Source organism: Balaenoptera borealis (genome assembly GCF_965194805.1).
Source record: "Balaenoptera borealis genome assembly, chromosome: 8".
Taxonomy (NCBI): Eukaryota; Metazoa; Chordata; class Mammalia; order Artiodactyla; family Balaenopteridae; genus Balaenoptera; species Balaenoptera borealis.
The window spans coordinates 117893184-117915818 of record NC_138865.1 but is presented as its reverse complement, the minus strand read 5'-3'; the positions used below and the strand labels follow the sequence as shown (position 1 = coordinate 117915818).

Sequence of the window (22635 nt, the reverse complement as noted above, 5' to 3'; positions counted from 1 at the left end):
AAGTCCCTCAGAGCTTTACCTTCTGATACTTGTATGATTTAATTAGGTCTATTGTTATAAAGAGAGAAATGGCAAGTATTGTGCCATCTGACAGCTGAAGAAAGGGAGGCAGGTGACAAGTTGAGTGAGAGGTAGAACTGGTTGGGGAACTTGGGTTTCCTTCATCCCTTGTCTTCCTGCCTTCGTGTGTGCTCCTCTGGTCCCACTGAGAGTCTGGATCTGGGGTCTGCTGCTCTTCTACCACAGAGCCACAGGGAGGCTGGCTGGAAGGCACTGTCATTGTCTTTGGTTGGAACCTGCTCTGGGATTCCCCTGGGGCTTCCCAGCCTCTCTGCAGGACTGTTAAGGTGGCTTCACATCTGCCTACAGATTTATGAAGCAGCTCCTGCTTTTTCCGTTATAGAGGTGGCTTAAAAAGTGCATTTGCTGAAAATATCACAAGGGCATCTACTTTGGATGTATACCAGTGGAAAGTAGCTCTTAGTCGACATAGCTCTATCCACCCACCTACACACTCACCCACCCATCCATCCACCCACACACCCATGCATACATGCACCCAACACCTCTTCATCCATACAGCATTGGCTGAATGCTCACCAAGTGTCCAGCAGCCCTCCAAGGCAATGGGGGTACTGAGAAGTTTGGAGGCATCTGTGCCCTTAGGGAGTTGAGAATCTGGCCACCGCATGTGCTGTGTGCAGGAGACTTTTGATCTAGGCTTTCATACTTTTCTTAACACTCATCCATGTTAGAGGCAGCATGAGCCTGGGCTGGAGGTCAGGAGACCTGCTTCATGGCTCCTGGGTCTGCAGCAGTGGCCTGGATCAGTGTCCCTCTGAGCCCTCGGTCTCCGCATCTGTGAAGTGAGAGGGTGGCCTCATAGAGCAGCGATGGGGAGCTTCGACTGAGTCCTAAAGCTGTAGTTTCGGATCCCGGCTCTCCCTGGAACAGTGGAATCCTGGGCAAGTTGCTTTGCGTGTCTGAGCCTCAGTTCCTTTTCTGTAAAATGGAAAAAAGTTATAACAGTGCCTACCTGATGGTGTTGAGAGAGGATTAAACGAGGTGATGTACAATAAAGCATGTTAGCAGAGTCTTGACACAGTAAACATTAGCTTTTGTTCCTACCTCATGTCCCCTTCTGCTCTAAAATTACCGTTTCCTTTAAAATGGTCATATGGTAAGTGAAGTTCGGACCTCAGCACTCACAGAAGAAGGGGAGGTCTTTGGGTATTGAGGTATTTCCTTGCAGGGTGTCTGTCTGTCTGTCTGTCCGTCTCTCTCTCTCAAGTTGAATTCCAGGGAATAGGTTTTTAGAACTAGTAATAAACCTCCAACGAGATAATTTATGGGAAGAGTTGATGGCATTTCATTTCAGCTGCACGCGTGGTCCCAGCACGTGCAGTAGATGGAGGAAAAGTCCTGATTATATCCTTTTGTAAGTCTGTCTGAAAGGAACGGGCCTGTGCTCGTGGGCAGCGGCTTATCTCAGAGCCAGAGCAGGGCTGAGCAGGTCACCAGCAGGTAGGCTTTTGCTCCATCCCTAGAGACACCACCTCAGTTTCTCCTTGTAGGGGTGACTCTCAGGATTAACTAAACCATCTTTGTTCAACACTGAACGTGAAATTATCACAAGATGTTGCTTTTGTTTTGTGACAGCTAAAACACCACAAGCCATTCAAGGGCCTTGTGTACAGGTAACTTACAAATTGCATTGAACGTGGCAAGTGGGGTGGTTTCATACCCTATATTCCCCTTCCTTGATTAATTTTCACAGTTAAGATAAATGCAGAAATTCTAGTGTATTGTTCTGAGTCTTCCTTAACCTGTGCTCTCTTGGGCCTTTCTGATAAGAGAAAGTAAATGTGTGTAGTCTGCTTGCAGTTTTGTCAGTTCAACAAGCTCAAAGCACACAGCTATTTGCAGAGAGACCAAAGCCCAGTCAACCCTTTTCACTTGCTTCAGTCACTTGGTCCTGGACCTCTCATTTAATTACCATAACCACACCAATTTGTGCTTCTGCCTCAGCTTGTCAAGAGTACCTTGCAAATACTAATTCTCTGAGGTCATCAGAAAACCAAAGGTGCAGATCAAAAGCATGCTTTCCTGCATGAGCTATCCTTGTTTTATTCTGTTTATGGGGAGCTGTCTATTACTTACCTTAAATGTGCAAGATTGTAGAATGAAGTTTTTATATTTGACCAAGATAGGAATTGGACTAGGAACCTGGGCTCTGTTTCAGGCCTGTGTTGCAGGGAGGCCAAAGTACTGGTCCCAGCTTGGTAGTGAAAAGCACCTACTACTGGGGAAGTTGTGTAGACTAAAATCATCTCGGGGAACATATGAAGTCACAGTCACCAGAAATGCTTGGAACTGTGGCATTTTTTGGATGATGGAGAGAGAACCAGCCTGAGTGTCTGGAGCCTTCCCTTCTGGCCTGGCACTGTCGCAGATGTGCTGTGTCCTCTGGGGCAGGCCACAGCCCCTCCCTGGACCTTGAACGGGAACGGTGGTTCTTGAGCTTTTTAAGATCCTAAGTGCTGCTAAGGATCTGATAGAAGCCCTGTGGACCCCATCCCCAGGGAGAAAGATTATGTGTGGATGTGGTTCTACCAACACTAAATTCCTCCTACTGTATGATAGATAGTAATTTACAAACACCCCAGGTCTTGGAAAGATCGAATGGAATCTAGGGTATCTGAATAATCAGGACTTAGTTTCTCCTAGTTCAGTCAGACCTGGGCTCAAGTGACAGTCAATATTTATACATTTCTGAAGTTTTGTAAGGATTCCATGAGATGATGCTTATAAGCTGCTTAGCATAATGCCTGTGTGGTTGAAGGAGAACCCTTTCCCCTTCTGCATGAGAATGTCTTAGAATTGTACGTGTAGTAAAATTGACCCTTTTTTGGGTGTACAGTTCTCTGAGTTTTAACTCATGTGTAGATTTGTGTAACCACTACCACAGTCAGGATTGAGAACAATTCCAACACCCCGCTTTTTGCTGTCCCTTTGTTGTCAAACCCTTCCTCCACCTCCGGCTCCTGGCAACCATTGATCTGTTTTCCATCCCTATAGTTTTGTCTTTTCTAGAATATCCTATAGCATGTAACTTTTGGGAATTGGCTTCTTTTACTCAGCATACTGACTTTGAGATTCATGAAGTTATTGTTTTTATGAGTAGTTTATTGCTTTTTATAGCTGAGTAGTATTCCATTGTATGGATATAATCATCGTTTATCTGCATAGAATTTGACTTTGGTTAACTAGCTCTGTTTCCTAGAAATAAAGATGGCATTTGACCAACAAAAAATCAAACAACTCAATTTAAAAACTTGAGTAGACATCTCCAAAGATATGCAAATGGCCAATAAACACATGAAAAGATGCTCAGCATGACTAACCATTAGTGATGTGCACATCAAAACCACAGTGAGATACCACCTCACACCCATTAGGATGTCTGCTTTCAAAAAATCAGACAGTAGCAAGTGTTGGCAAGGATGTGTAGAAATCGGAACCCCTGTGCATTGTTGGTGAGAATGTAAAATGGGGCAGCCATTATGGAAAACAGTGGCAGTTCCTCAAAAAATTAAAAATAGAATCACCATATGATTCAGCAGTTCTCCTTATATACCCAAAAGAAATGAAAGAAGGGACTCAAAAAGATATTTGTATATCCAGTTTCATAGCAGCATTAGTCACACAATAGCCAAAAGGTACCCATCATCAGATGATGGATAAACAACAATGTGGTATGTACACACAATGAAACATTATCCAGCCTTAAAAGGAAGGACATTCTGACACACATTTCAACATGGATGAACCTTGAGGACATTATGCTAAGTGGAAGAAGTCAGACACAAAAGGACAAATATCGTATGCTTCCACTTGTATGAGATACCTAAGAGTAATCGAATCATAGAGACAGAAAGTAAGTGGAATGGTGGTTGCCAGGGGCTGGGAGAAGGGAGAATGGGGAATTATTGTTTAACATTTAATTAATGTTTAAATTCAGTTTTACAGGACAAAAAGAGTCCTGTGACCTCAGCAGTCCCCAACCTTTTTGGCACCAGGGACAGGTTTTGTGGAAGCCAGTTTTTCCACCGGGGTGGGGGGCAGGGATGGTTTGGGCGGTCACGTGAGTGACGGGGAGCGGCGGGTGAAGTTTTCTCGCCTGCCGCTCACCTCCTGCCCTGCTGTGACTGGATAGTAGCACAACAGCATGAATGTACTTATTACCACTGAACTGTGGTAACACTTAAAAATGGTTAAGGTGGTAAATTTTATGTATATTTTACCACAGTTTGTTAAAAAAAAATACTGTGGATACCAATTATTTTTCAATATTTATTTGTGTAATAGTTATTTAATCTTAAATGTCTTATAATAAGTTATATTAAAAACATTTAAAAAGTGATGGCATAAGCCAAGTATATTCCTAGGGAGCAGTGCTTATGGTAAAAATGACCTCTGGTTTAATGAATTACATCTGGGCTGGGAGGACCTCTAGGTGAACGATAAACACTTGGTGGGACACAACACCCTGGGCTCCCTGAGTGCGGTGGCTCTCGTAACTGGGTGTGCTGCTTTTTTTTTTTTTGCTGCGTTGGGTCTTCCTTGCTGTGCACGGACTTTCTCTAGTTGCAGTGGGCAGGGGCTACTCTTCACTGCGGTGCGTGGGCTTCTCATTTCGGTGGTGGTGGCTTCTCTTGTTGTGGAGCATGGGCTCTAGGCACGTGGGCTCAGTAGTTGTGGCTCGTGGGCTCTAGGCGCGCGGACTTCAGTAGTTGCGGCACACAGGCTTAGTTGCTCCGTGGCATGTGGGATCTTCCCGGACCAGGGCTCAAACCCTGCATTGGCAGGTGGACTCTTAGCCACTGCGCCACCAGGGAAGTCCTTGGGCGTGCTTCTTGAGAGAGCCTGTGAGATTATGAGACGTGGGCTCCTGTGGAGCGGGAAGCTTTTAAGCCAGGGTGGATCCCCTCCCCACCGGATGTGGCACTTCTCAGCTGTGCTGGGCTCCTCGAGGACCCTGACAGAGGGAATTTGTCCAGTGCTGCCCTCTGGCAACCTTTGGTTCCCGTCGTTTATTCTTCTGAGTAGAACGTTGCCAGGAGTGGAAGAGAAGTCCAGGAACCTCAATGTCTAGTTGAGCCCCAGAGCCTGGGGGTGCTATAGCCTGGCGCACAGTGAGTGCTCAGTGCATGTCAGCTCTTAGTAAAGACCCTCACAAGCCTCTCAGTGGCTTCCTTCTGAGACTGCCTGGGTACCATCGTCGGCACTTACTCTGGGTTGACAGCACAGATGGCATTCAATCTAGCGCTGTTCGGCAGGATTCCAGGCTACTGGCCACATTCATGAGAAGGTATCACTGACTTGGGGGAGGGGAAGAGAGAGGACGATCTATGGAAGCAAGATCAAGGCTTTCTCTGAGAGTTTTAAGGCCAGGAAACTCTGTTAGATGGAATGGTGCCTCCATTTGGGAATTGTCGCCTCGAGATTGTCACAATAAGGTCTCTGGTCCCATGAGTATCATTAACACATCTCCGCAAATCTGTGATGATAGGCAGTCGCTGTTGTTTTTTGATACTATGGCACCAACACATGTAAGACATTTTAGTGATACAGTAACATTCTCAGGAAACAAAGAAAAATAAAATACATTAGCAGGGTTGATTATAAAACAACATATCCTGATTTTAAAAGTTAAACTGTGAAGAAGTATACATTTTAGAATCAAGGAAATACAACAGGAAGCATTGCTTCATTCTTTCAGCTGCTTTCTTGAGCAGCTGCTGCCTTTAGTTCGTGAAGGTAGATGCTGGGGACACAGTGATAAATGAGCCAGGCTGCTCTCGTGGAGCTCACTGTGCCTGTCCAGGTCTCCCCTCTAGGCCAGGTCTAGCCTTTGATTGAAGAGTCAGACTCTAGAGTTTTGCTTGTAAATGTAGCTCTCATCTAGCCTCACAGTTAGGTGTCTGGACACCAGAGGAAAATTACTTTGAGGATCACTGGGCTCATGCAGACATGACAGATGGGGTAATGATCACACATCCCGGCTTACACCTGCTGTCCTGGCATAATTATTAATAGCGCCGTCCCTGTCACTCTCAGAAGTGTCCTGATTTGGATGGGAAAACACTGAGGGAGGAATCATTTACAACTACTGAGTTCCACACATTTGTGTTGGAGAGGGTCTTGCTTTTGCAGTGAGAGAACTATTTCAGAAATATGGCCTATTCCAAGGCGGGATCAGTCCCATGGAGTCCACAGGAGGGTCAGCTGAATTCGGTTTTCGTCCCCTACTCCCTGTGGGCATCTGCCACTTCGTATGTTCCAATCACTCAACTCATGGAAGCATCAAAATCTGGGACAATTTGGTTTCTAAAAACAATAAACGTGTACATAAAACAACCAGAGCATGTTTTCCTTATGAGAAAAATTAGATTAACCAGATCTTAAATTCATATTCTTTGGAATGGATGGAAAGGATCTTAGTGTTCATGTCAAGAGAATTGGAAAAATAATTATATAATAATTACATAATTATATAATAATTATAAATATGTAGTATATAACATATAGTAATATATATTATTACTTATATATAATATAATGATATATATAATTATATAGTAATTATATAGGAACAGTAATCTGGGTTAAGTTAGAGATTTTCTTTTCCCTGTTGCTATAGAAAGGAGGGTAGGGATTGAATTTTTATAAGAAGTTTTATTTTTATTCAAGTGATATAGTTGATGTTTAAAGAAAACAGCCAGAAAGGTAGGAAGCTTTGTGTTTATAACAGATTGGCAGCCTGCAGCCTGTTATATTAGCAGGTATTGATGACAGGATCGTCTGGGTCAGGTGGTCCCTGTCCTGAGGACCTGCTGGGTGTCCCAGAATGCCGCCCGCCTTCTCCAGTAGGTCTCAGATTTTAGCACCTGGAGGTTGCTGTGCTCCAACCCCCGGTTTCTACTTCAGTAGGTCTGGAGTTGGGCTGAGAATTGGCATTTCTAACAAGTTCCCAGATGATGTCGATGCTCCTGGTGGGGTAGGTGTTTGGGGGTGGGGGCACCCTTTGGAATCACTGCTTAAAGTTAAGTATGGAGAGGAACGGAAAAGCTCCTAGGGATTCGACCTGAAAAGTTGCTCTTGGCGGGGGAGGAGGGATATAAAAAACAACTTACATGCATTGATGCCAGGAGCTGTGCTGAATATATTTAATGCCTTCAACAACACTGCAGGGAGGTGATAGTGGCTTCATTTTACAGATGAGAAAACTGAGGTTTATATGACTTGCCCAGTTGGCATGTGGAAGAGCTGGATTGAACCATTGCCCGGGACTGAAACAAACCCTTTTTAAATGGATAAGTGGCAAAGACACCACAGATTGAAGAAGATTCTAATAATACACGCACAGGTGAACAGCAAGAGAAAGACGATGTTCACAGTTCCTCTACTCCCAGTACCTGCTTTTGTCAGCAGCTTTGTGAGGTAAAGAACAGCAGTCTAATTAGCTCTGACAAGAGGATGGCCAGGAGATTGGCAGCTGTGAAGAAAACTCTTTGATGAATACCACACTAAATGTATATTTTTCCTTGGGATATCAGCTAATTCATTGGTTTGATATATTAGTCGTCATGATTAGCAAGACAGTTTAAAACTAGTATCTAGGACTCGAGAACCAAACTCTAAAATTTAAATTATGTTTAAAGTCAGTACTTTAAAAACATCGTGGTCAATGTTTACAAGCTTCTTCTGAATTGTCTTAATGTGTAAGTGTTCTGGTAGCACGTAGACACGTCCATCTCAGCCCTCCTTTTCTGTATCCTCTGCTCTTCCAGACTCTCAATTTTGGAATATCCTAGGGCTGAGCCCTCCAGTCTCTTCCTAGGCAATCTAGTCCCATGTCTAAATGCCATCTAAATACTGGTCATTCCCAAGTGTATGTGTCCAGACCCCATCTCTTCCCTGAACTGCAGACTGCCCACTTAACATCTCCACTCGGATGTCTTGTAAGCGTCAGACTTGATGTGCCTAAACCAGGGCTCTTGGTTCACCACCTAACCTCCTGCCCAACTGGCTCCTCCCTGGGTGCCCATGACGGTAAATAATGCCATTTTTGACCTAGTTGTTCAGGCTCAGAAATCTTGGAGTCCTCCCCAACTCCTCTCTTGTAGCCCGTATCTGATCCATCAGCAGATCCTCTTGGGCTTACTTCAAATATATCCTGCCTCCGGTCCCTCTTGCCAGCTGCTCTGCTGACTCAGGCTCCAGGCCACCGCCGTCTCTCCCTGTACTGCCGTGGTGCCCTCCTAACTGGCCTCTTGGTTCCCACTTTGCCTCACAGCTCTCTAGTCTTCCTTCATTCAGCAGCCAGAGCGTAAATTAGATGAAATCAGGCCTGATCAGGATTGTCCCGTGGCTTCCCTTTACACTGTGAATAAAACCCAAAGTCCTTACCACGGCCTGCGTGTGGCACCCTGTACTCTGGCGCCTGGCTCGCTCGTACCACTGTCCCTTGCTGCTCTGTCCCAGCCGCTCGGGTTTTTGAGCTTTTCCTTCGAGTGTTCTTGGAAGATACCAAGCCTACTCCTGCCTCAGAACCTGCACTTGCTCTTCCCTCTGCCTGTTCATCCCCCCAGGCATTGGGGTTAATGGCTGCCGAGAGCCTGTGGTCAGAAGCCACTTGCTGGTTATGTGACCTTGGGAAGGTCGCTCACGCCTCTTCCTCTTAAAAATCTTCCTCATGGAGAAAATGGAGCCAGTGGTGGGGTCCTTATGAGTTCGCGCACAGGAAGCACTTAGGTCCTGAGTCTCGGGAAACGTGAGCTGCCTTTCTGGGTGTGTTTGCTCCCTAACTCCTTTCGGCTCTTTGTTCATGTGTCACCCCCGAGCGGCCCCCTCTAGCCACGGGGGTCCAAAGTAGTACTCCCATCACATTATCCCCTCACTGTCCCCTAACCCTGCCTTTGCTTTTTTTTTTTTTTTTTTTAATATAGTGCTTATTTGCTTCTTTTTTATGATCTTTCTCTCTCATTAGGAGGTAAGCTCCTTGTCAGCTGCTGTTTCACCAGAGCTCAAAAGGCACACAGGTGAAGCTCACAAATTCTTGTTGAATGAGTGGATAAAAGCACACTTTGGCTGTGGGCTCAGCTTCGTAGTGGAGAAGGTTGTGCGGCTTTAAAAGCCTGGAGAGCGTTAACTTGAGGGCACTGCTGTGACTCCCGCGCCGGCCCCGCCCCAAATAGAGGCCGCTTAGTCCATGTGGAGGACCGCGTCTGCAAGTCGGGTGCTGTAAAGGGCAGGAGGCCACAGACCCTGGGGGCTTAGTGGGCTAGCGGAAGGTGATGGGGGCCTGTCCCCAGTGAGGGCGTTGCCTCTTCTGACCCCGCCATGTTCCAGGCAAAGCAGAGAATGTGCTTCCCCTTGATGGTTGCCCATTGAGAGTCTGCTGGGTGTTGACTCTTAGGTTTCATCTGCTTTGCTGGGGAGGAAGGAGGTGGGATTCAGTGCAGGCAGGAGCAGGTTCACACAGGGTATTGAGTCTTTAGCCAAAGTAAAAGCCCCTGAGGGGGGATGTGGGAGATGGAGGTGGGAAAGGTAGTTCAGGGGCTGGACTCCCAAAGGCCTCAAATGGCCGTCTGGGCACTTGACTTCCTCCTTTGGTTATTCCAGGAAGCATCAAGAGCTTAAGAAATGTTCTCCACACATATTTAGATTTTTCCCTGAGTATTCCAAACAGTATGAAATAAATGGCAGAGGAGAAAATTACTATTTTTGTTCACTTAAAAAAAAAAATAGTTCCTTTCTCTCAATCCCAGGTGGAATTAATAAAGTTGAGGGTGTGGGCTTTCTCCCTTTCATGTCCTGCAGGCTAGTTCCTGGCCCAGTCCTGACTTTATGTATGTATGTATGTATGTATGTATGTATGTATGTATGTATGTATGTATGTATGGCTGCGTTGGGTCTTCGTTGCTGCGCACGGGCTTTCTCTAGTTGCCATGAGCGGGGGCTACTCTTCATTGCGGTGAGCGGGTGTCTCATTGCGGTGGCTTCTTTTGTTGCGGAACACGGGCTCTAGGCGCATGGGCTTCAATAGTTGCGGCTCGCGGGCTCCAGAGCGCAGGCTCAGTAGTTGTGGAGCACGGGCTTAGTTTCTCTGTGGCATGTGGAACCCTCCCGGACCAGAGCTCGAACCTGTGTCCCCTGCATCGGCAGGTGGATTCTTAACCACTGCGCCACCAGGGAAATCCCCAGTCCTGACTTTAGAAAGAACAAAAAATAAGCAGCTTCTTTAAAAGTCTGGATGCTGATTTAGCAGCAAGGACTCTGCCTTAATTGCCCTTCCTTTAGTGAACCAGCATCATCTGCCAGGGTCCCTGAAAACCCAGAAGCTTTCTCATGGGGGTGCCTTGGAATTGGAGGTTCTGCCCCCTGTATTTTGCAGGTTAGGTCACACCCCAAGAAAGATGGACTGGCCGACTTTACAGTTCATTCTGTAGAGTGTCAGTTCTGGGGCTGCCTGGACAGAAACAGAGTAGCCTTGTGTGGGATACAGTATCAGTATTCAGTGAGGATTAGCACTTTGTTGTTGTTGACACACCCCTGCCAGAAGTAAGGCAGCCGGCTAGCTGTGGAAGAACACCAGACTGGGATCCAGTGATTAGGGTTCTCTGGCTGTCTGTGAAACCGTGGGGAAATGTCTTTCCCTCAAAATGAGAAACCTCAGTTTCCTTGTTTTGGAATGAGAGGGTTGGACTAGCTCTGTGGATCTTAACCTTTTGGAACTCTTTGAGACTTTAATGAAAGCCATGGACTTCTCTTCCCAGAAAAATGAACACACATGATTTGGTCAACACTTTAGGCACCCCCTGAAGCCCATGAGGTGAAACCCTGGACCTCTAAGGCTCTGCTTCATCTGACCCCCATCCACCTCCCCCCGTTCTCATACCTCCAGCTGCACAGGGCCTTTGCACGTGCTGCTCGTGCCCAGAATGCTTTTCACCCATTTGCTTGGTCAGCTCCTGCTCATCCTTTGAGTCTCACCCTTCCCTGACCTCCCAGATTAGATTACGTTGCCCTGCTAGACATGTTTCCCCTCCCGGAACTTCTCAGCACTGATTACAGTGGTAACTAAGTGATTCTTTGCTCATGTTGTCTGATTCTCCCTAAACTCCACGTCGACATTTGTCGGATGAATCTGAGGCCACTGAGGCCGTGACATTCTGAGACTGATCTGTGAGTGTGCAAGTGTGTCGTAAGAGAACCCCGGTCTCTGTTTCCTGTGATGCACTACTCGAGCTGTGCATTCTCCTTCAGTGATTTCCGCAGCGCTGGGCAGGAATGTCACTTCAAAGCAGGGACTAGGGCACCCAGAAGAGTGGCTCCCAGACTTTTTGCCTCAGTGCTCTGCTGGCCTGACCTCCAGGCTGGTCATTCCCCTTTGTTTATACTCTGGACTGAGCTGGAACTCCCACTTTGGAACATTCCCACAGTGCTTGGTGCTTCCTTGTATTGTTGTATTTTTCTCTGGAGGGGAAGTGACCAACATCAGACTTTCCTCCCAACAGACAAATTCCATGCACAAAGCTTCAAGTCAGCTACTGGGCACCGGCTCCAGAGCCCAGCTTCCATCTCCCGCCCGCACACCTGGGGGCGGGGGTGGGGAGGAGGTGGTGAAGGTGCACATTACAGCGATCACTGGCCTTTCCCTTCTGAGCAGTGAGCGGCGCCTTGCAGGACTCCCTGACGCAGGTTTCTTTTGAATCCAGTTGCATCTTGCATTGAGGACAGGACTCCGTAAAATGTTTCAAACTTCAGTAACCACAGTGTTACCTCCCTGGTTTATGTCACTTGCATTCCATAATCAAAAAAGTATTCTGATGATACAAGTGTTTGGAAGTGAAATTTTATTTTATTTGCGCTAAGGGAATGAGTTATTTACCAGAATATTGCAATGGATCTTACTGGGATATTTAAGAAAACAAAAAAATCTCTGTGACGGTAAATAATTTTTCTTTAATGTATTGTCTCTAAAGCTGGATGTTCATAGATAATGAAATTAAAAAGGAAAAAAACAGCAATGGTAACTATTCTTTAAGTGTGCCAAGCACCTTTAAAACATCATATTTAAGCTTTAGACTGCCCTATGAAGTAGGCAGCATATTAGTACATATTTTACAGAGGTGAAAAAATCAGGTCCAGGGAGGTGAAATTCCTATCTCAAAGTCACCCTGATGGGAAGTGCCCACATAAAGATTCAAACCGGCTCAGCTCTCCTCCAGAGCCAGCACTTTCCACTCCTCCCCTACCTCGTCCCTCTGGTCAGGAGGAAGAGGTAGCAGGTTTCCCGGCTAAGAATTAAAATTCTTGGGCTGGATCTGGCTCTCTCATTAAGTGTGTAACCTTGACCCCTGCCCTGCCCTGCCCCAAGCTCTTAGGAGGAGATGATTTTGTCAGTCTGTGTCCTTAGGCCCTACCCTTCTTTGAGTCCGTGATTTGGGGCTTGCAGTAGTAACACCTCAGGAGTAACTTGGTAACACGCGGTCAAACACGGTCTGATTGGAAGCAGTCCATGCACCCACAGCACCCTTGGAGGATTTGCGCAGGACGTGGAGACACATAATACTGGCCGTGCAGTGAGCTTTCCACTTCTGGTGGCCTTTCACTTGTGATTCGTCTCATCTGCTTGAGTCCCATGTTGTCTCCCTAAGGTGTGGACGGGATGGGTCACTTGCCCATCTTGGATGGTGAGCATATTCACCCTTGGGGACGACTCTGGGAGACATTCTTTCTGAGATGAGAATTAGGGAGGAATTCTTAAGAACAGGCTGTTCGATTTGTCTTCCCCAACCCCCCCAGCCCCCATCCAGTTCACACGGAATCATTTTGGGAGGCCGTGGTTACCCGAGAAGCAGTTGAACCACAGGGTCCTCACTTAAGAGCTGCTCTCAAGGAAATTTCTAGTTTGTTTGGAAGGTTCATCAGAAAATTAGCTGTTAGAATGTGGCAGCCCCTAGCTGAGAAATGGCAGCGTCGGCCTCGAGCCCAGGTTTCCCTGGTGACCTGTTGTCCTGTGCGCATGCAGGCACATGGGAACTGACCCAAACCCAGTGCCTGACTTCAAAGGCTTTACAGACTAGTGGGGATAAAAAAGATACGGATGAAACTCCAAGTTGGGGACTTTGCCTGAGCTGAGGGGTGGGGAAGGTGGATGAAACAGTGCTCTGGTGGGCCCACGCCCCTGGCGCTTGCAGGAAGGAGAGTTCATTTATGGATTAGAAACTCCGGTTGGGCTTCTCTGGTGGCAAAGTGGTTAAGAATCCGCCTGCCAATGCCGGGGACACGGGTTTGAGCCCTGGTCCGGGAAGATCCCACATGCCGCGGAGCAACTAAGCCCGTGCGCCACAACTACTGAGCCTGCACTCTAGAGCCCACGAGCCACAACTACCGAGCCCGCACGCCTAGAACCGGTGCTCTGCAACAAGAGAAGCCACCATGATGAGAAGCCTGCGCACCACAACGAAGAGCAGCCCCCGCTCGCCACAACTAGAGAAAGCCCACGCACAGCAATGAGGACCCAATGCAGCCAAAAATAAAATAAAAATAAAAAATAAATAAATGTATTAAAAAAAAAAGGAACTCCGGTTAACACATTGTAGGGTGTGTTTGCGGGGGGGCGGGGAGCCTTCATTTGTTCATCCATTTGTTTATTCCTTCATCTGTCTGCCCATTTATTCAAAAATTATTAAGCACCTACTGTGCGTGGGTATTCTGCTGGTGCTGGGCGGCATCTTGTGCAGAGCATTTGACAAGTTAAAACTTTCTTTAGGTGAAAAGAGACATTAAGATGCAGGTTCAAAAGTAGAGCCTTTTTGATCTATTATGCTTTTGTAGATATTTTGAACTAAATGTCTTCTGGAAGAAATGAGGTCAGATATAATATCTGGCATTGAAAACTTGCCTAAGGAAAATTGTTACGGTTTTTGGAAAGAAACTGAAGTCTCTTCAGAGTGTATCGAAAGGGTGGGGTGGTTGTTGATGAGTTGGGGTGGGTGCTGAATTTGAACTGGATCTTTTACCAGCTCTTAGGTTTCAGCGGCCCCCTCTGGCGCGGTTGGGGTGCAGGCCTTTGCTCTTTTCCGGTTTGTGGTTGCAGTTTGATTGGAAGGTGAGTTCAGCGTACAGTGTGAGGGAAGCGGGGTTGGCCGTGGCCTTCACTGAAGCATTTGCTCTCTTTCCTGCCTGTCATTGGAGGAGTGAAACGGACACGTGCTATTTGCTTTAAGAAGTTTGGAATCTCAGGCTGTGATTTTGTAAAAATGATTTCTGTATTGGTAGATCAAAATAGGAAACCTTAAGATCTTGTAGAGATTTGGATTTGGCTTCGTTCATTTTGCATACATTGGCAGGATTATTTGTGTTTCCCTCAGAATGGGCAGTGGCTGGTGCAGCACGCTGGCCATGGCCCTGGGAGTGGTAACAGAGCACACTGAACACTTGGAGCACTAGTGCATTTAGTGCCTCTCCAACTCCATTTCTTTGGTTCTGTGGGTCTTTTTTGGAATATTGTCTTTAAATTTTACTCTGGCTCCCACCTTGTACCCTCCAACCCCAATAGAACGAAATTCACTGTGATTATGTGCCTTTGGCTAAATTGCCTGAAGCCAGATATCGGCCATCTGAGCTAATACAGTTTCACAGTCAGAGTATAACAGTGTTGGTGATAACGATTTACCAAGGGATTCCTAAGTGTCCCTTTTTTTTGATCCTCATTATGTTGCAGGAAGGGGGACCCCTTCCAGGGCCCGAGAGTGGGCTCTTGCCTAACACTCGGAAATGAACTGTCCGAGGAGACACATGTGCTGACAAAGCAAGAGACTTTATTGGGAAGGGGTGCCCGGGGCGGAGAGCAGCAGGGTAAGGGAGCCCAGGAAGACTGCTCTGCCATGTGGCTCGCAGTCTCGGGGTTTATGGTGATGGGGTGAGTTTCAGGGTTGTCTCTGGCCAATCATTCTGACTGAGGGTCCTTTCTGGTGGCACGCGCAACCGCTCAGCCAAGATGGATTCCAGCGAGGAGGATTCTGGGAGGTTGGTAGGACGTGTGGACTGGCGTCTCCTCTCTCCTTTTGACCTTTCCCCTATTCTTCTGGTTGGTTGTAGCTTGTTAGTTCCCTGTTCCTTACCAGGATCTCCTGTGGTAAAATAACTTATGCACATTGTTACTGTCTTTGCCTGGCCAGGGCGGGCGGTTTCAGTCAGTGTTTCCCCTAACGATTACAGCCGGGGAGGTGGGACTACTGGCATTATGCCCAATTAACAGATAAGGAAACTGAGATGGCTGTGCTCTGTTGGCAGAGGCAGAATTTGAACCCAGGTGGTTGGTCCTGCAGCCGGTCTCACCCACTGCATGTGCTCCAGGGATTCTTTAAGAGCTTTTCTACCCTCAAACTCTGGTATCTAAATCAATGAAATCTTTCCATGTACCTTGCCATTTTCTTTGTTTTTACCAAAAAGCATATGAATTCATGCCCTTCTTTCTTCCAGGAAACCTGTTGTTCAGAATTTAGGTGGTGCCACATTTTCTCCAGAAAAATTAATTCCAAAATAGAGTGTAAGATTGGAGCTTGAGGTTACAAACTCCTAGCTCCTTGTCCTCTGAGGCCTTTTCTTCTTTGGAAACTAAAGTGCAGCTTGCATTTTGATGTTTGTTTGTTTTTCCCTTGGAAACACAGGATTAATGAAGTCAGCTTGTTTTCTCTCTGATGGAACTTGTCACCTGATGCACACTGGTCTGAGGGCCAGAACCTTAAAAAGTGTGAAAATGTTTCTTGTGGCACACCCCCAAATTGGTCTATTTTTAACTTTCAGCTTTTTGATCATCTCATTTCCCACTCCTCCCCCCAAAGAAAAGCAGTGTCCAAAGTGTTTGGAAATTAATCTGAGGCTGCTGTGCCAGTGAGTAACAGAGTGTCAAAGGAGGGCGGAGGAAGAGCTTCCTAGTATAGACGGTACCGAGACCCACCGCCAGGGCGATAACAAGCCTTTTATTCTGATTTCCTTCCTGGGAGTGAAGGGAGTTTGAAAGGCAGAGGCAAGGACCTTCCAGAGTAGAGTTCAGGTTTTTCTTGTGAGGGTTTGCCAGGGCTCGCCGCTGGGTGATTGGGATGTCTGAGAGATGAATCCCCTTCCAGCTAGTGACTTGGTCCGTATTCGCTGTTCAACAAAGACACCTGGGCTTGGAAGGGCCCTGTGATCCTCTGGCTTTAGAATGGGAAATGCTATTGAAAAACAGAAGCCCCTGAAACGAAGCCATCTGTGCCCCTGGAAACAAGGTAAGAAGGCCCTGCGCTTCATCTCCAGGAAGAGGGAAGGAGGCAGCCTTCTGTTGGGAAACTTTGGTTTAAAACCAGAGCTGAAACTGCTTGGGGAAATACCTTTCACCAGAAAATGCTTGCAGTTCAGCATATTTTAAAGAAAATTAACAGGCACTTCCCCTAAGGAATAAAACGATTTGCATCTCAATGTGATGGCCTGGTTTGGCTGAGAACTTAGTTCAGTTTGAGATTTTTATTTAATACAGCGCACGTCCGTTGGTTGAAAATTTTCAGCTTTAAAAAATACCCCAAGTAAAAATTTTGATATCCAGGAGTTTGAATCTTTTGTGACAGTTTGGTTTAGAGAATGTTATTAATAGCTTTCAAATATATAGCGCCTTTCTTCCAAAGAGTTCAAAGTACCTTCTATTAAAAAAAAAAATAAGTCTCATATTTATCCATCCTAGATGTCTGTGACACGGGACAGCAACACCTGTTAAAACCTACTCGGTGTCACTCAGGCTTGTGTTAGCGTCAGCGTTGAGGAGGAGGAAGCCAGAGGGGCCACACGGCGGTGCGCTGTGGTGTGCCTGGAACTGGAGGACCCTTCAGCAGCCCCAGGGCCTTTGGGTCTCCCAGTGCACTCGGCTGCCCTTTTCACTGGTACTAACCTAGCAGACCAGCAGTTCGCAGACCTGGCAGGCACCAAAATACCAAAGATGGTGCCCACAGGACTTCATCAGGTATCGGCTCTTTTTTTTTTTTTTTTTTTTTATAAGTTTATTTATGTATGTATTTATTTGCTGCGTTGGGTCTTTGTTGCAGTGCGCGGGCTTCTCATGGTGGTGGCTTCTCTTGTTGTGGAGCACAGGCTCTAGGCGCGCACGTTTCAGTAGTTGTGGCACATGGGCTCAGTAGTTGTGGCGCACGGGCCTAGTTGCCCCGCGGCATGTGGGATCCTCCCGGACCAGGGCTTGAACCCATGTCCCCTGCATTGGCAGGCGGATTCTTAACCACTGCGCCACCAGGGAAGCCCCAGGTATTGGCTCTTTTATCTCCACTTGCCAAAAAGAGGGGAGATAGCACCTGACCTGTAGCAAGACAGTTTGAGCGCAAGCGTATGTATGGGTGTGTGTTTATGAACAGAAAAAATAAACTGGAAGAAAATGCATGGAAATGTTAATAATAGTTGTCTTTTGTGGTCAGATTATATATAATTTTTTTTTCTTCTTAATAGGGAAAAGTAGGTCGGATGCTAATTTACTCTTCGGTTCCAGCCCCTCTGACTTTCCATCAGTCATTCATTCTTTGTCCAACAAGTTACTTTGAAAAAGGTACTCCTTACTGGTCCTTGATCAAATCCTGGTGTGAACAAAACAGTAATAAAAGACATTTGGGGGACAGTTCAGGAAATTTGAGTATGAACTGCGTGGTAGATGATATTTGGGAACTGTTGCTTATGTTATTACGTGTGATGATGGTAATGAGTCATGTAGGAGAATGTCCTTTTTGGGGTTGTCATGCTGAAGTATTCAGAGCTAAAGGGTTATGCTGGCCATAATTTTACTCTAAAATGGTTCAGGTGACTGAATGAACACATACATACAGATAAGAAAAACAGGATCATTTTAACAACTGTTAGAATCCAGGTAATGCATATATGAGGTTTGTTATATTTTCTCTAATGTACTTTACTCATTTGGGGGAGAAAAACATTAAAAAAAAAAAAAAGCAGTTGCTGCTTACATCATAGTACCTTGTCCTTCAGAAGAATGAATCTCAGCAGACATGGGTATTTACTGGTGGGTCAGGATGTAACACTCTTTCAGTGCCATGTGGCCTGGTATCTCCAACCACCAAGAAGAAAATTGGCATTGATCCAATAACTCAAATCACTTTTATAACAGGAATTTAATATTTTACTTACTTTTAAGTTGTCTCTGGTTTTCCTTAGAAAAATGTGTGAGTTAAAACTTCTTAATACTTCCATAGGAAGCAGCTGGGCTTACAGACAAAATTTAAAGCTTTTGTGTTTTGTTGTGTTGTTTAGTTGTGTTCAGAAATTTAAACGAGAGGAGTTGATAGTAGGGATTTCAGGATCCACAGTGAATTGGGGATAAAGAGAAGAGCAGTTAATTGACACTGATTTCTAAGTCTTCACAGATCCCATTTACCAGGGCTGTGTCTCTCCCAGTGTAAGATTTGTTGGTTTGAGCAGCGTAGACCCTGGACCCGCAGTTTGTTCTCCAGTCCAAGGATCCGCGATAACAATGGTGTGTTTATTTATTCTTCACAGTTTGTCTGTTTGTCTTTGTCTTTAAAGTTGTTTATATTTTGGAACTGGGATTTTGGAACAGTGGTTAGGAATGATTTAGTGCAGGGGTCCCCAGCCCCTGGGCCACGGACCAGTGTCGGTCCTCGGCCTGTTAGGAACCGGGCCGCACAGCAGGAGGTGAGTGGTAGGCGGTTGAAGCTTCATCTGCCGCTCCCCATCGCTCACATTACTGCCTCAACCATCCCCCCTCACCCCCCGCCCCCCGCCCCAGTCTGTGGAAAAATTGTCTTCCGTGAAACTGGTCCCTGGTGCCAAAAAGGTTGGGGACCGCTGATTTAGTGGATCCCAGCCACCACCCTGACCCTGATCTGAGTGCATTTTTCAAAGTCCAAGCTCAGTGGATGACTGATGGCACCAGGCTCTAGAGCAAGCAGCGTGGTATCTGTGTCTGCTTTAGGGGCGAGTGAAACTGGGGCACGTCCTTGTGTGCATTTGCTGCAGGGAGCTGGAACTGCCCAGCCTGCCCCTGACTTCTGTCCGGTCTGTGTGTTGACCTGCGATGGCAGACTTTAACCAGAGCCAGACAGTCGTGATTAGGAAGGTCAAATGCAGAATAAATTCTGAAGGGACATTTAAAGGAAATCATTATCTGCCTTTTGGATCATTTATGTTTCTGTTTCCATGTTGTAGACCTGGAAAGTTGAAAAACTGAGGTGACAGAATACTAGTTTGAGAAACATGAATCTCACTTCTGCTTGCTGTCACCCTAAAGAGCATTTTACACCTAGTAGAGAAATGTCTCTCTAATGATTTTAAACAGTGTGGGACGTGCACCCTTTGAAGGGACCAACATTATATACTCTCTGACTCTTATGGTTCTAGTTTTCCTTATAGCTCTCAGAACCCAAAACATAAGAAAGAAACGGTACTGCCTTTTTGGTTTTTACAATAATGAATGCTTGCAGTGGTTGATAAATTTAAGTCATTTGCATTACCATAGTGAGTTCTAGCAGGCCCTGTCCAAAAAAATAGGATGGGAGGTAGGATAAGGCAGTGGCTTCCTGTGATCCCGAGTGGTCCATCCAGCCAGAGCTCTGCTGCACCTGACTTTCTGTCTGACCCTGAACAAGTGAATTTTGTAATCGCAAATCGTTTCCCCACTGTCCTTACCTCCAGTGGCCTTCCAATGACTGCATTACAGCCCTCACCACAGGGATGGGCCGGTGGAGGGCCGGCGGAGGAAGGGGAGGTCTGTTTACTACAGTACCTGACCAGAAACCTGAGGGCTGTCTCTTGGGATCATTGTTCTGTCCTCCATACTAGCACAGCGTATGGCACTTGGTGCCCTCCGTGAGTGCACTCAGTAACCAAACTGAGTGCTGCCTGGCCTCCAGTGCTGCCGCGGGTATACGTGAGGTACGAAGGGTGCAGCGTGGTTCCTGGTGCACGGTAGGTGCTCAGTAAATGGTGTCTACCAGTGCTGGCGGGCGTGTGGTGGCAACGTTCCTTCTTTGCCTTTCTCTGCCCAGAGTAGAGGCGTCGGGGGGTGAAAACAGGTACACCCTCCTCTATCCCACAGTAGTTCTGAATTTACGAAGACTAAGTAAATTCATTGATGATTGTTCACACTGCAAAAGATTGCTTCACAAAAGGCACTTAAATCACAGTCGGCATTTCGTTATTGATTCATTGACCCAGGCATCTGGGGAAACCTTCATTTTAGAGCTAAATCGAACTGCTCTGAAATATACCTACTATCCCGTCCAGTGCTCTCAGAAGAATTCTTTGTTTCTTCTGGTCTTTTTTTTTTTCATGAATAACTTGAAGGGCTGCTTACAGTGGTCATTTTGGCTTTTGGGAATATAACACGGGCAGAAGTTTCCTTGGGGATTAAAAATTGCAGCCGTAGTTGCAAATAGAATTGTTATCTCCTTCAGAAATCCCAGCAGCTCAAGGCCATACCGGCCTGGTAAATGGAAATGTTAATGATTTGCATGTTTGTGCACAGTTGGGTGTGAGCAAATGAAATTAACACCCTCCGTGGAAGAGCTGAGGCTGAAGTGTCTTTCCCAGGCCTGGGCTGACTATGGGCTTAGCAAGGCTGGGAAGGAGATTGCCTGGCTGGGCGGGAGTGGGGACTCAAGGATTTGCATAAATTCCACATGCTCTCTGGTTCCTGTGCTGTGGGGGCAGATTTATAATTGTTTGGATTCCAGTCAGCAAGGGCGCTTAGACTTGCCTCTACAAGCTTGTACCTAGCTAGGTAGGTAGTCAAGAAGCATCTGGGGCCGCTGGATGCCTGTGTGCCAGATAATTAATATTGATGGCTTTTCTGGCCAGAGCTGGAGCCGGCCTACCTACCCCCATGCACTCACTGTGTGGTCTTATTCCATTGCTTTGGGGCTGCAGTGCTCCAGAATGTGCAAGGGCTGGGTGCTGCACTCCGGTCACCTGAATCAGGGCCTTCTAGCTGAGTGAGGCGAGCCACACGACTCCACGTTTCCAAGCCTGTTTCCTAGTCTCCACGTGAGATTAATAATAATGCCTACCTCGAAGGACTGTGGCGCAAAATTAAATAATTGACGCGAAGGGGTTATAGCCCTTAGCGTACACAAGCACTTAATGAATCATAGTCATTCTTGTTATCACATGTTGCATAATAGAAAGAAAGAACCCGGGTTTTACCAGGTCCACGGGCATGGATCATGGGCCTGGATCTGTCCCAATCCCAGCTAGCAGTGTGAGTTTGGCTAATTCTACCCATTTCCTTCCCTCAGTTGAAGGGATCCCATGCCAGATGATCTCAGAGGTGCCTTGTGGGCTGTGAATCAGTGACCATCAGCACTCATCACTGCTGTTCACATCTGCAAGCTCCCCTGGTGTTCAGTACCTGCAGAAAGCATCAGTTCTGCTGAACAGCATGGTCACAGGGGCGTTTTTATGGTGTTGAATTTCTTTGAAAATAGTTACTGCAGGACCAGACATAGTTGAGCTATTCCTAGTTAACTAGAATATTGAACTAAGCAGGACAGTCCATTTTCCCATCCTGAGTAATGCTGAAATGTTTTTTCATAATTACATAGTGGTTAAGAGCCTGTACACTGGAGCCCAGATGCCACGGTTGACTCCTTGCTTCCCTACTTCTAGCTGGCTGATGGTTGGCGAGTTACTTAACTTCTGGACCTCAGTTTTCTCACTTGTAGATAGTACCTACCTCATGGGGAGGTGTGAGGGTCAAGGGGTTTATACATGTAAAGTGCTTAGAACAGTACCTGGCACGTAGTATATGTCCAGTAAGTGTTTATTAGTGTTGTTATTTTTAGGCTAAGTACAGAGAAATTTCATTTTATTTTAGTCAAAAAGATGTTGTTATTAAAGAAGAAATTGGAAAAAAATTGGCAAAATGCGAAGAAGAAAATGCATATTGAGTGACTAGATCTAAAGGGCCTAAAACCTAGTGAGTGAGCAGAAGAATTAGCTGTTACTGTTAATTTTTTCCAGAGCTGCTGCACATGCGTGCATATTTTTCATATGTGGTCTTCAGAGCTACTGTAATGACTGTGACATTCTATCATGTTGCTGTCCCATAACTTATTAAGTCATTCACCTGCTGCTGGATATTGAAATTATTTCCCCTTTTTGCTGTTACAGGTAAGGTAACAATAAGTAGCTGTATTCATATATATTTGTGATTTGCTGGATGATTTCCTTAGGATAAGTTCCCAGTCCAGGAACCTGCCGTGGACTATTGCCATGTTGTTTTCCAAAAGGGATGTATCTGTTAACATTTTCCTGAGTGATGCATAAATTTATCAGTTAGCCATAAGCACGTCAGTGTTGAGCATTATCATTTTGAAATTGCTTTTCTTGTGAAACTTAAACTGTATTTACTAGTGCCATCGTGATGAGTTACCTAAAGGCATGGGGCTCAGAGAAGGGAATGGGAAGTTCAAAAACCATTATTAGGGCCGAGAATCTATTTTTGTTTCAAAATTCTATTTTCCCATGGTCTTTTGCATTGGACTTGGCTCA

General features: G+C 46.1%; 1 protein-coding gene across 13 annotated transcripts in view; it reads left to right on the top strand.

Moving 5' to 3' along the window:
• The window catches only part of RAPGEF1 (Rap guanine nucleotide exchange factor 1), a 139960-nt gene that overhangs the window by 9234 nt on the left and 108091 nt on the right, over positions 1-22635 (top strand). For 2 of the 13 annotated variants that reach the window (XM_082400706.1, XM_082400698.1), the window contains exon 1: positions 15946-16346. The exons of 6 other annotated variants lie outside the window; for them this stretch is intronic. In XM_082400706.1, coding sequence (XP_082256832.1) covers positions 16283-16346 — 64 coding nt within the window. In that variant the 5' untranslated portion in view covers positions 15946-16282. Of the gene's footprint in view, positions 1-15945; positions 16347-16795; positions 17072-22635 lie in introns of those variants that run through there. 5 more of the 13 variants (XM_082400708.1, XM_082400699.1, XM_082400710.1 and 2 more) reach the window with 5 other exon arrangements.